A 14430-nucleotide genomic window follows, 5' to 3' on the forward strand; every position below is an offset into this window, starting at 1 on the left:
AATTCCTACAAATAAGAAAAAAACAGGACAACCCAATTAAAAGATTGGGCAAAGGCTTTAAACAGGTGTGTCAAAAAAAAAAAAGGAAAGAAAAGATAAGCAAATGGTCAATAAGCATATGAAAATATGCTCAACATCATTATTCATCAGAGATAAAATCTATAGCCATAATGAGAAACCACTATACAGCCAGCAAAAGATTGAATTTATGTGGACTGACAATACCAAATGTTGGCAAGTATGTGAAGCTATAGGAACTCTCAGTTATTGCCGATGGGGTGTAAATGGCTATAACTAATTTGGAGAATTGTTTGGCACTATCTACTAAGATCTAAAACAGGTATATCCTAAGAGTCAGAAATTCTACTCGTGACAGTATATCCAATAGAAATGAATGCTGTGTCAATTATCATGGACTGAATATTTGTGTTCCTCCAAAATTCATATGCTGAAGGTCTAACTCCAAGGTGATGGTACTAGAAGGTGGGGCCTTTGGAGATATTTAGGTTATGGGCTGGAGCCCTCCCAAGTGGGGCTAGTTCCCTTAATAAGAGACCCCCCCAAAACGCTCTCACCCTGTTTCCTTCTGAGGATAAAAGAAGATTCAGTCTGCAGTACAGAACAGAGCCCTCTCCAGGACCTAAGCATGCTGGCACTGTGATCTTCTATTTCTCCTACTTCTAGAACTAGGGAAATTTATGTTGTTTATAAGCAATTCAGTCCATGGCACTTTGTTATAGCATCTCGAATGGACTAAGATAGTCCACCAAAGTACATGTATAAGAACGTTCATTATAACTTTATAACTGTAGTCATAGTAGCTCTAACCTGGAAACCCCAAAGACTACCAACACTAGAACTAGTAATTCTAATGCAGTGTTACCCTATATGGCAATAAATCAAAGCGCTATTGCTGCATTATGAGCTGGGACAGACTGTATAAATATAATTTTGACTGAAAGAATCTAGACATAAATATACATCCTAGAATTTTATCTGTACAAAATTTTTTTAGAAGGCAAAATACATCTATTTTTCACAAAGTGGTTCTCCTTGGTGAGGAGACTGGAGAGAGCATGAGGGAGCTTTCTGTGGTCCTTTCCATGGTCCCGGAGTGTATGGTATGTTTATCGTGGTAGTGGCTACATGAGTCTGTAGCTATATAAAATCTTATTAATCTATATACATAAGATATATAAACTTGATGAATGAAAATTGTACTTTAGTCAAAATTAGTGGGCTAAAAAAGATATTCCTCGGAAGAAGAATTAGTTGAAAGGGAGAATGTGTATAATAAGATTCATTACAAAATTGTAGTAATTACAATAAGGCATGTGTGGTATTAGAGCGGGGGCAGACAATTTGATTAGAATCGAACAGAATACATAGAGCAGAAATAAATCCTTGTATTTGTGGAAATGGGATTGCAGGTCACTAGGGAGGGATGAATTCTTCAGGAAAGTGTGCTGGGACAGTTAGTATCTAGATCAAAAAGGGACTTTTACTTCACATGATACAAAAAATAAATTAAAGCCTTGACTGCCCTGTGAAAGACAAAAACTTTGAAACTTTCAGAATAAAATGTAGGAAAATACTAATCAGGAGAAGTGGGAAATGTTATTACGTGAGAAGTTATTACATGAGAAGCTCTCATCACATGAGAGAGAAAACATGACTCCATTAAAATTGAAAATTTTGGTTCATTAAAAGTCCTCATACTTGTACGTATTATTTAGTATGTGTTCAAATATTACATGAATATGCTAATAGAAAGTATTGCCTATAGGATTAAATTTCTGCCAAGTCATACAAAGTAATGAAGGACAGACTCCATAGACTGGCTCTAATCTGCCTTTCCCTGTTAATAGCAGCATGACCTGGGGGAAGTTACCGAAGTGTTTTGTGCCTCAATATTCACACCTGCAGAAGGGGAATGATAAAAGAATCTTATGAGGTTATTGTGAGGATTTAGTGATATAAATATTATTGTGCATTTACAGATATAAAGCACTTAGCAGAGTTCTATAATATGGCATGCTGTGTGTTTGCTTGACGTTTATCACCCTGGGGGCCAGATACACAACCTCTCTTCAGTCTCAGTTTACTTATTTGAAACATGAGATAATAGTATTATGGTGAAATATGTGTCATAAATGGCCATGCAATGGATAGTAGAAAAAGGGCTGGGCGTGTAACTCAGTCATAATGTCCCCCTCCCTACCTAATTTCAATCCCAGTACCAAAGTGGTAGGGGGAAGAAGAGTAATTAGACATGATGTACTAGATTTTTCATAACATCCTGGTTATGAAAATGTCCTTGATGTTTTAAGAAATAACATTTTATGATTGTAATAAAAATTTTGAAAATGTGGGAAAAATCTGTAATTCTGTACATTCAGAAATAAGCACCCTTGTCACCGTAACGTGTGACTTCTAGCACATGTTCTTTAACAAATGAGACTGAAACCGTGTGATTAAATAAGGGGATAAAAGAGGGGAACAGCAGTGTGCACACACTCAAGGGGCAGGTGATTACTGTCCCTTGCCCAGGCGCCAGTGGCAGCTAACTCCCCTGGACTCACCCTGTTCTCTTGCCCTCTGCTGTGTCTTGGGGGTAACCAGACACCAGCTGCTGCCAGCTGAGGAGTCAGAAGCCTGAGATGTTCCACCCAAGAACACCTTTTCCTAGAGTTCTCTTTTCTCTCACTTCCTGGTAGGGAATAAAACCATTTTGGATCTGCTTCATGGAAACAAAAGTTCTGTCTTTGTTTCATTTTGTTTTTAAGACAAATGTGTACTTAATTTTGATGGATCTCAATAACCACCGGTTGGATTCCCAGCAGCTTTGGGAAGCAATCATTTTAAGGCAGGTTATCCTTATCTCAATTTTAGTCTTCCTTTGTCCAACCACAAAGGCAGAGCCCAAGCTGCTTCTCTGTCTTTCTGCATATGGTGTAGCATCTGTCAATATTAAATTTAATTTGGGCTAAGAGCAGATCACTAACAGTGAAAACACAAAGCTTGCTGAACTTTACTTCGCCTATGTGTTCAGTACAGCCAACGTTAGCAAACTTAGTAAATTCAGCAACATTATTCTACCCAAATCTAGGTCAGCTCTGTTGATTAAACATGTTACAGGTTTGGGAACTGACCCTATAAAAACCCACATAAGATTTAACTATATCATTACCTATTGCACCTCTTACTTTTTAAATAGAAGGATATATTTGTACGCAAACACCAATCCAATGGGTCAACATTAAAGAGGTCATCATCATCAACAACAGACATTTATTGAGCGCCTATTGTGTGCAAGGCACTATACTAGGTATGGGGCTACAAAGACATAGCAAAAACAGTCCCTGCCCTCAAGGAGCTTACAGTCTAATCTAACAGGACACATACATATAAAGACAAAGGACAATCCAAGGTAGCATATAATAAATATTAGGGCACCAAGTAGAAACAAACAGGATTTCAGCCTTTTTTTGCATTTGCATTTCAATACCCTGAGTAGGTGGGGGTGAGTGAGCTAGAATAGAGGGGTTACTCCTGTTCAGTTTTAAGTCTCATAGCCACTCTCTCACCTTCTTCCATTCCAAAGCATCTTCTGGTACATGCTAAACCCTAAGCCATCTGTACACTCCTCCTGTCCACCCCCGCCCCCAGCCTTATTACGATGGTCCCCTTGAGGAGGCTTCTGAGTGGGAGACCCACTGCCCCAGTTTGTGCAGGACTGCCCTGGTTTTAGAACTGAAAGCCTGCCTTCTGGAACTCTCTTCCCTCCCCTCCTCCCTACCCTGGGCCAAACCAGAGGCTCCTTCTGAAATACGCTGTCCTGTAGCCAGACCCACTCCTCCCACATACTGTGGTCAATGCTCTGGCAGGACCTACCCCAAGTCTGTCTCCCAGACGGGGTTCTAGCTTAAAAACATGTAAGGAAGACCTTAACAGCCCCAAGACTGCTGGTTTGAGAGCACAAGGAACACAGAAGAAAACCAGGAGAGAATGATGGCGGACAGAGAGTGAGGCTCAAGAGAAGCCGTCAGGGTGAAAGCAGTGATTTGGGTCAGGTGTGTAACACGCAGACAGAAGAGGAAGACCGGCCTTCTCTCAGTAGGTCTATTTACAACTCGAATCACTCTAGTAGAATCCAGAGTATATTTGTGAAATAAGATTGCTCTTACACCAGGGCAAATATTTGGGCAGCTACTAAATATGTACATATGCATTTAAAGAGCACTCTCTTAATTTCAACTTTTTGCTTCCACTTTGACCTCGAGTTCACTGAGCTTCCAAAACAATAATTTTTGATTTTTGAAGGAATGTTTATGTCACAATAAGATTGTTTTCCTCCATTCTTACGTAATTCAAATGGATCTGTAATTCAGAGGACTTGCAGAAAACAAAGGTAATCTGTGTTGAGAGGTGGTGGTTGGAATCTGCTACAAAAAATATGTTAGTAACCCAAGGATTCCAAGAAGCCTCCCTAATTTCTGTATTAGGTATAGTACTTTGTGTTTTGCTTTCAGCCAGTTTTTGGAAGAAAGGGTTGAACTTTGGAACCATAGGACCTTGGCGTTCCTGAATTGCTCCCATTTTCTAGCCCTCCAGAGTACATACCAGGGCTATCAAAGCACAGGGTCTGAGTCGCCAAACACCCATTAACGGTAATGGAAATCACACAGCTAAGTCCCCACGCGGCACACTGAATATTTACCTCCTAATGTTCTTTTAATGTACGCTTTCGTGGGTGAATATTTACTGTAGAATATTAAATGTGAGATTCCTCTCTTTATGGGCCATTTGAAGTGATTGATTTTGTTTGTGAATTTCTGTTTCTTTGCCCATAATGGCTATCTATTGTAATGGCCTCTGCCAAATGTTCTTGCATTGAAATAACAGAAGCCATGGATCGGCCAGCTGTGGCATTGTATTACTGTGGTCTTAAAAGCTAGGAGGAGGTTGATGACACAGCTGGGGAGGGAAGAGAAAGGTATGTAGCATAACAAGTATGACTTAGGCTTCAAACAACTGAAACCACTGAGGTCTGTAAACGTGATTCTGTAGACATCTTTTATATCGGAGTTTTATGTTTAATGGTGTTGAATGGTGTTAAGTCTGACAATTGTGAAATGATAGTGGCAAGACAAGAGTTCAATTGCCCACAACCGGGTCCATCAAGCACAATCCATCAGAATTCTAGGCATTTTCTTTAATGCTGCAATAAAACCACTATCCAAGTGATAATTTCTTATACCTGTTTATACCGTATTCTAAACAAAGCATGAATTCATGTGTTCTAGCTACATGTAGATTTAAAACATTTCCCAGTGAAAATAGGACTTTTCAGAATGTAGTTGCTTTTCATTTTTTTTTTTTTTTGAGTATGTGAAAGGGAGAAATTACAAAAGAGATGAAACAAACTTGATTTTTAAAAAAACAAAAACAAACCTAAAACCCACAGGTACACAGACGTGTGAGGTATTATTAGATCAGGTAATATAGTTTCAGCCTTGCAACGATGCCTTTCCAAATTTCCATAAATATAGGAGTTGTTAAAGGAGCTGCTTACATATGAGCAACACAATCTCTTCAAGTGATTGTAAATGGTGGCCATAAATCAATTGTGTAAAATCATACACTTTTTTATATATTCGTAAAAACATTGTGTGTTCAGAGTCTGTGCTGCAGAAGAGATTGGGTTCAAATAAAATTCATAGTCCCTTAAAAACTACAGGAAATTTTAAAGAATGAATTCAGTATGCTTTGGACAGCCATTTCAATTTTTTTACTTGCTTTTGACAGCTCAAGTCATACCACAGTAATACTAACTTGGTTTTTGCTGTGTGAACATTTGGACTGTGTTTGCATTTCAACAACAGTGCTCCACATAATTAATAGTATTAGCTATTGGAAGAAAATGAAGTCTTATTACTACTTAAAAGAAGGAAAAGAAGTGGTTATGTGAGAGAACTGCCCTAATCACAAGCCAGGTCTTATGGGTAAAATGGTGTCTGTCTCCAAACACAGTGCTTGCTGGTGCCTTCAAATTTGGCATTAGATAAACTAATGCCTCCTATGCCATTTATAAAGAAAACATTAGTATGCTAAAAACTAGTTTTTAAACAATATTACTTCTTTAAATGAAAATTTATTATACTAATTGATCTTGGCTTGGAATGAAATGAGTCCTTCATGTTCCTTCAGACCAAGGAATAAACACAGTAAATCTAAGAAGATGTGCAGTGAGAGAGTCCAGATGGTTCACAGGCTAATGCGTTGATGGGAGGGTGTCTGCTGTAATGATCCTCTCCTCACAGGAAGACTCATCCTTGCACTTGTAGCCAGGGAATATCTCAGAAGCGTGTGTGTGTGTGTGTGTGTGTGTGTGTGTGTGTTTGTGTGTGTGTGTGTGTATGTGTGTTGCTTCCAGAGAAGCAGGGGGTCGATTTTAGTCAATGAAGACTCAGAAAGGAATATGTTTTCAACTACAGAGGGAGATAAGTCATACAGGAATATAAAACACCCCCCAAAATAAGGTTCCTGATACGATTGGAGCCCCATCATTCCAAGTGTAACGTCTTCCAATACATCAATGAGAAGAAGCTTGTAGAGTTTTAGATTTGGAATAAAAACCTAAGAATTCTTCTGGCGCAGTGACATCATTCTGAAGAAAAAGAAACTAGGGCTTAAGAGAAACTACTTATATCAACTGTTACTGAAGAAAACTGTCTTTAAGTTTCTCTAGTTAGCATCTTTTTGTTTTAATAACACAACTTTTGGTTATCGAATTTGTCCTTTTGGAACACTTCTGTACATTAGAAAATCTTATAGCTGTTCTTGCTATGAAAGAACAATTTTTTTTTCTGGAGCCTAGGAGTTCCAAAAATGCAACACAACATTTCCAAGTCAAATACCAATTGCATGCTAACAATGGACTTTGTGAACACAGTAACTCATCAACCCTATTCTAGGCCATTTCCAACCATCATTCAGGATTAAAGAGTTATGAAGAATAAATTACCACATAATTATAATCTATAAAAATACTGGCCTAGAGTACACTAAAAAACTCTCAATAAATAAATATTGGACATTTGCTTTATGAAAGTCAGTGGAGATGTGCTCTTCAGTAATCATGTCCATACTTTCAGGCTGCTTTTTACAAATCACACAAACAGAGTCTGACATATGACAAAGGTTATAAGTCAGGTTAGAATACAACTTGGTAGAAAAACATCTTTTGACATGTTATTTCTATAAAGGAATGCAACTAATGTTGAGTTGCTCATGTATCAGTTTCAAAGGCAATACTTAAAGAGATCCAAAGTGGTTTTAGCCATGGTGGCATCACTGAAATGAGTGCTCAGTTCCTAAGGGTGACCTCTTTCAAAGGGACAGCATTCATTCGGGTGTATTAATTCGGCAATATGTTCTTACAAACCAGCTGCATTGTCTTGTGGTCATGCCTGCTGGGCATCTGTCCATGGTATTGAGTTGAAGCTACCAATTCTGTTCCCTTTTCCTGGCTGGTGGCTCAAGAAGTTCAGTGCCCCGTGTCTAACACAGTGGGTACCTGGCCTTATGGTCTGGCATACTCATTCCTCACAACACAGGTTTATTCTCAGGATGATTTATAGCAGGTGATTCTGGTTTCCAGTCTGGTTGGAAAAAGTGAATGTTGAATGTCCGTGCCCAGTTCTTAAACACTCGTTTCTCTGTGATAAAGCGGTGATGACTGCCCTTCCGTCCTCGCTCATGGGAAAGGTACATTGTACATTCATCAGGTCCAAAGGGCTCATAATAATGATAAGGTACTGAAGGATGATTGGGATCCCTGTAGGAGGAAAATGAGATAATTGATTAGAGCAAAAAATTTTTTTTGACTGATTCAGGCAAGATGTTATCTTTAGTAAGCTGATAAGCACAGATCATGTTTTCTAGTCAAATAAATTTTAGTAAATGGGTTTTCTGATGTTTAAGCAATAAGCAAGTGGAGAGGTTTCAGGTTGTAAAATAAATGCAGTGGCCATCATTGTCAAACAAAGAGATTAAAAACGTGTGGCAGGGGCTGAGTATATAGCTCAGTTGGTAGAGTGCTTGCTTCATATGCACAAGGCCCTGGGTTCAATCCCCAGCACCACCAAAAAAAGAAAGAAAGAAAAGTGTGGCCAGATGTTCATGTTCAACTTCTGAGATGTAGGTATGACATATTCATAGTCACAATTACAGTTCTTATTTCCATTCTTGGCCCCATATAGTCGATTTAGTACAATTAGCCATTGAGACATTTATGAAACAAAAACAGACCCTTCCCTATACCAACTGTAACATCCCAAACCCTTCAGGTGCTTCTGGCTCTAGTGAAACTGTGGCCTATAGGATATTACATGATCTGGCTCTTCTCTGGAGTCTTCTAACCCAACTAGCCTTGCCCTTTCTGTTCCAGCCACACTGGATTTTCTGATTGTTAACTTCATCAATTTTGCCCTCACTCAGGGCCTTTGCACTTGAGAATGGGTCACCTGCCTGGAACACTGTCCCCCATAAGTTCACTCCTTCTCACCATTGGATAACGATTCAAATGTATCCTCCTTGGAGGCCTCATCTGACCCCTCCTCCCTTCACTCCATCTCACTTTTATTTCCCTTGTAGAGTTAATCTCTCTTTGAAATTGCTGTTGTCATTTACTTGTTGATTGTCATCTCATTAGGAAAGGGATTTGTCTCATTCCTGGAACAGTGCCTTCTAGGGATGCAATGAATAATTTTTGAATTCTGTTGTTGAAGGAACAGTTAGCAGCTGAACATCAAGCCTCTTAAGAACGTTCTTCCTTCAAGTATGACAGCTGATGATCCTAAACTTATCCTGTTGGGAGAGAAAGGAAGAGAGAAAGCAAGGTGCCCACACTCTCTTTCTCTTGCCGCTCTCAATGTCCCGTGTACTCAAGGATTAGGGTTTCTTGGTCTGGAAATTCCAAGTCCTTAATCCTGGATGGGTAGCTTGACAGGTTAGCATGTTTTTGCATCTATTTCCCTGATCAACCTCAAACAAGAAACACTGGCTTATTTCAAGGTGGTATGTGCAGGATGAATGTGTAGGGATGGTTTGTTTCTTATTTTAGGGTGCTAAAAGAGCCCTGTTTGCAGACTAATGTTCATTCTAGAACAGTCCTCCCTACCTCTTCTGTCTTTTAAAGAGTAGATGATAAAATTAGTCAAAGTTTCATAGCAGACAAACTTTTCGACCTTGAGCTACACTTACCAACAGGCCTTAGTGCACAGACTAAGAGGAGAAAAGGCCCATGTTCCCCGCTTCTGAATGCCAGTGGTCTTTCAGAGCCCGATGCACTGGGGTCCCCCTCTAATCACTGGGTTCTGCGCTAAGTACAGGAGCGTGGTTTCCCAAAGATGCTCATCCTGCTAGCCACCTATTTGTTTTGTTCAGAGGAGATCAATACACAAATGGCTTTTGGAGTAGCAACTTTACTGGGGTCAGAGATCGAAATCTTTTATCAAGAGAGGTGTCGAGTTTGTGGCTCTGACAACAATAAACCTTTTAGCAGCTTCTCCTCTTAGGTTAAAGTTCTTCCAGGAAGACAGATTTATTTTTGTCATGTAGCATCTAAACACTGCTCATCCTGGCTTGGATGCTGTGTTGAATTAACACATTGCCTCTCTAGAACGCCTGAATTGGGAGTATAGTGAAACTCTGGATCCTTTCTTGTCTTATTATGGATTTCACAGATTTATTTCCCCTAGAAATTGGAATTACCTTAAAATTTAATAGAAGGTATTTTCAATATAGAAAATGCATGCCAGGGAAAATTCAGACTGGAATTAACCACATGAAGAAAAATTGAACAAAAAGGAGTAGAAACTCATGAGTTAACCCTCCTCAGGCTCACATGGCATAATTTCAGAAACTGTGCCCAAGTCATATCCACAGTATTCTTGGGGTTAAGTTTTTTTCCATCTCAAATCAGGTTATAAATCTGATTCATCTATATTTTGGACATTTTATTGGCATCAGTCTGACTAAAGAAACAATTAGGTTTCTAAAAATATCACAAGATTGATTCAGCACCTAGGAATAGAGGGTAATTGGAAACCAGCTAAAGGATGCTATGTGATCAATTTCCTTATTCAGGAAGACCATCTCTTTGAATGAAAACTTATCTGGCTCCATATTGATCACTTAAAGGGTGAATTAAATGTATGTATTTGGGAATCAAGATTTCAGAGGTGTCCAAATGAGCTATTCATGTAAATGAGAGCTGTTTCCACACTTGAACACTGTCCAACTAGCAGCAAAGTGCTTTGCGGGATTTGGGAAGGCAGATCCGCAGGAGGCAAGAAGATCTCCCTCCTTTTGGTTTAGAAAGCCCTTCCTAGCTTCGGGTCATAATTCCTGAGATCTCTTCTCAAACCTGACTTTCTAAAGGCTGCCATAACTTTTTTAATTCCTTCACCAATTCCAGAGAAAACAGTCATGAACATGGGTGTAATTTCCAGTTCAGGGACTATTGTAAAAGGAAGGATTCTAGTGCCCCAGTTCCTGTTTGGGGACCAGTGAAGCTGAATGAGTTGAGGTGGAGTAGTGGACTGTTGCATGGGGAGATGGTCACAGAGCCAGTTCTCTGAGTAGCTCACTCTTAACAGCCAATGTGGACACAAGTCTTGCACAATGCAAATTTTTTTTTTCTTTTTAAGAAGGAGCATGTGGGGAGAGTGAAGGAACGAACATTTAGTTTACCTGGGGAGCTTCAAAGACATGCTCTTACCAGTGTACCAATCCCATAGCTCTTGGGTTAAAAGATTTGGAGAGGTCCCAGACACAGGTATTTTTGAAGTGCTTTAAGTCTGAGCATCAAAATAAATAATGGCAGTGTTGGATAATAAAGTCCATAAAATGAATTAAATATCCATGAGTTCATGATGATTATAATAAATAGCTGACTAAATAAATAAATGGGAGAAGCAATAGTGTTTCATTACAAAGGAATTACAAATAGTAAATGTAGAAAGATTGAGGGAATAGAAAATCACCCTAGAACAGCGTAATAATTATTATGGGCAAGATGTACCAATGAATGGAATATTAGTGGGGAAAAGGAAAATAAATAGGTTATTTGCATAGTCTTAAAGCTTTTCCCCAAGTTATGTATTAATGACCAAAGGGAAAATTATAACTTTACAATGGGTAAGCCCAGCAGACATCACCTTAACCCAATGATCAAGGTTAACATGGTTGGTAATAAGGTAATAAGATACTGCCATCATGTACCTCCTCATAGGGGAGGCTGTGAAGGGCTTAGCACATCAGTGGTATCCTTCCCAGGAATGCATAACCACAATCTTATCATGGGGAAATATCAGAAAAACCTACAGTGGGGGACATTTTACAAAACACTTGACCAGGACTTTTCAAGGGTGTCAAGGTCATGAAAGAAAAATATTTGAGAATGAAGAAACAAGATAAGCAAATGCAAGGGAATCTTTGACTAGATCTTGAAGGAGATAAAGGATATTATCAGAGAAACTGGTAAGATCTCAATAAAGCCTGCAGTTTAATTAAGCATTGTACTGTTAATTTCTTAGTTTTGAAAATTGGACCTTAATTAGGAAAACTGTCAGCATTAGGGGAAGCTGGATAAAGGGTACCTGGACTCAAGTTTTCTCTAATTCTAAAATTATTTAAAACAAATGTTACTATATAAATAATACACATCTGAATGCGTGCTTATATATACATATATAAATATATATTATTTAAAAAGAAGCCCCTTAGGAGGTTCTAATGTTAAAAAGCTCCTTAGGAGTTTCTAATGTGCAAACAGGCTTGAGAAGACTGAAGTTACCTGCGAAAGCTTCAGTTTTTAACTAATGAAATGCCCTTTCCATCTAAGCACGTGGCACCCAGGGAGAGATTCCTTTGTCTGGCTTCAGGCACACAGTCTCACTATGGACCATCCAAGCTGCAGTACTTGAGCATTTCAGCCCAGACCACAGTGCTTTAGCACTCTACAGATATTAACTTTAACACTCACAATACTCCCTGAAAGAGATATACTGTTATTACTCATATTTTACAGATGAGAAAATGCATGCCCAGAAAAACCAAAGACATTTCAGAGCTGTTTGACCATTGACTCTTTATACTCAGAGTGAAGTTCTATGTCTTAGAGAAGCTCCTGTCCCCAGGTGGGATAGCTGAACTAAAGTTACTTGGTTTCTGCTGGGATCATCAGCACATGACTGGGAGCTAGCTTGTCTAGGCTACATTATTCCAGGCCCCCTGCTACCGAGGTGCCCCATGTGTGATGCTTACTCTGTGCCACTGGTCATGATGGTAAGTAGATGCCTCAGGCTTGTTTATAATTCTGCTCACTACTGTGAACAACAGCATGCATCTACATTTTTTTTAATCTTCCAAAGCAAGTTGTACAATTGGGAGGAAACCTCACAATATTAACAAGCAAGAGAGGATACTTCAATTTTGGGGTATAGATGAGGTTCAGCATATGCTACCCCAAAATATTTGAAGAAGCAACAGAAGCAAGAAGGTCACTCCCACCTTCCCCTCACCCTTCTTCCATGAAGTAGATCTTAAAGAAATTCTTGACCTTCCTCTAAAGTAGATCATAAAGCTTTTATCCAGGAATACACACACACACACACACACACACACTCTCTCTCTCTCTCTCTCTCTCTCTCTCTCTCTCTCAGAGGAAAGGAACATCCTCATCCTCAAAGACCCAGAGATGCAAAGAGGAGTCTGAGTTAAGATCTGCTAACTCCCACCCAATGCCTCATCATTAGGTCATACATTTTTTTGCCCTATCATATTTCTCCACTACTATCCTCCTCTTCTTCAAACTTAGCATAAAAATATGCAGGTTCCTTTATTTCATTGGGTCTCCATTTCTGAAGGCTCCCCACCCAAATCCTACATTAAATAAATGTGTATGCTCTTTGTTGTTAATTTATCTTCTGTTATGGGATCCTCAGTCAAGGACCTTGTGATGAGTGAGGACAGGAAATGATTTTTTCTCATCCACAGTACCATCTAGGTTGTCCGTGCTCATTGGGTTTGGGGCCGAACTATCCAAAAGGCTGAAATTGTTCCAAAGAAAGCATAACATCTTTGTCTATCTCTAGAGTGCTCACTCCCTTTATGTATACTTCTATTTCTGATGTGGTGCCTGGCTATAGTTGGTACTCAGGAAATGTTTGAAGAATACAGTTGAGCTAATAGCTGTCAAGTGTCTAGGTTGTTCTGCAGTTGGCTTGTGTCAGAAGCCTTTGGGGTCACCCTGTAGTATTCAAAAGGAAATGTACCTACAACATCCTTTCCTAAATAGGAAAGAGAGTGGAATGAATCTGACAGAACTTTCCTATGTTCATATATGAATACACAAGCAGCGGAACTCTACATCATATACAACCACAAGAATGGGATCCTCATGAGACTAAGTTATACTCCAGGTATGTATAATATGTCAAAATACACTCTACTGTCATGCATAAGTAAAAGGAACAAATTTTTATAAAGAACATTAAAAATTATCTGCTGTAGGCCCAGAAGTCCTGCCAATTCACAATTACTCTGCTGCCTTGATTTCTTGGCTTTGGAACCTCTTTAGAATGGAATTGTTTGCACACTTGCAAATCTTGGTAGGAACATGTATCTGGAGCACACAGTAACAAGAACCTGTATCTGCTTATCCTTCATGTGACAAAGAGTCATGATGAGTCACCTGAGCCCCACGTAATTTAGAGCCCCCATAATTTAGACTCTTTGGGTGATATCATAACATCTCAGAATGGACCAGTGATATCCATGGGAGTCAGAGGAAGGTAATGAAAACACCCAGTGACTGGCAAGAGTTGGTCAAATCATGGCAAAGCTGGAGGAAACAATAAGCTTTCAGGAAGAAATACAATAATATGCTTTAATTCTACTTCATAAAATATAAATCACATAGGTGGCGATACCATTCCATACCTGTCCACCATAAGTATCTGATTCTGCACAGTGGACTATCTCCAAGTAGGAACTTTCCCTGGTACTTATTGCTGGCAGTTTTATTAATGTTCACTAGCTAAGAATTCTAGCAGAATCAACTCTCTGGTATTCACGATACCTTTGAGACGTCCTTCACATTATGGATGAGATATTAATTTAGTTCCATGACAGTGATCACTCTGAATCATTACCCCACTAATTAATACTCAAGAAATGATGGGTAACAGAGAGTTGTAAACTTGGTAATGTGCTAAGTATGACCAGAAATAAGATTATTAGGTAGAATTTAAATGCTTGGCCCATTACTATCGCAAATAATTTACAATGGAAAATGAGGTTAAAAATACTCATCATAACTTAGTTTAGAAAGCAACGATAACAGATCTTTATAGTGCAATT

At 39.0% G+C, this 14430-nt stretch overlaps 1 protein-coding gene across 2 annotated transcripts in view; it reads right to left on the reverse strand.

Moving 5' to 3' along the window:
• Positions 1-7608: 7608 nt before the first annotated feature.
• The window catches only part of ST6GALNAC5 (ST6 N-acetylgalactosaminide alpha-2,6-sialyltransferase 5), a gene marked incomplete at both ends in the record, with an annotated part of 163331 nt that continues 156509 nt past the window's right edge, over positions 7609-14430 (reverse strand). The window contains one exon of one of the 2 annotated variants that reach the window (XM_081305228.1): positions 7609-7840. In XM_081305228.1, coding sequence (XP_081161354.1) covers positions 7609-7840 — 232 coding nt within the window. The remainder of the gene's footprint in view (positions 7841-14430) is intronic. The other variant, XM_081305229.1, reaches the window with a different exon arrangement.

This window comes from Spermophilus citellus (genome assembly GCF_964194105.1).
Source record: "Spermophilus citellus genome assembly, chromosome: 9".
NCBI classification, from domain to species: Eukaryota; Metazoa; Chordata; class Mammalia; order Rodentia; family Sciuridae; genus Spermophilus; species Spermophilus citellus.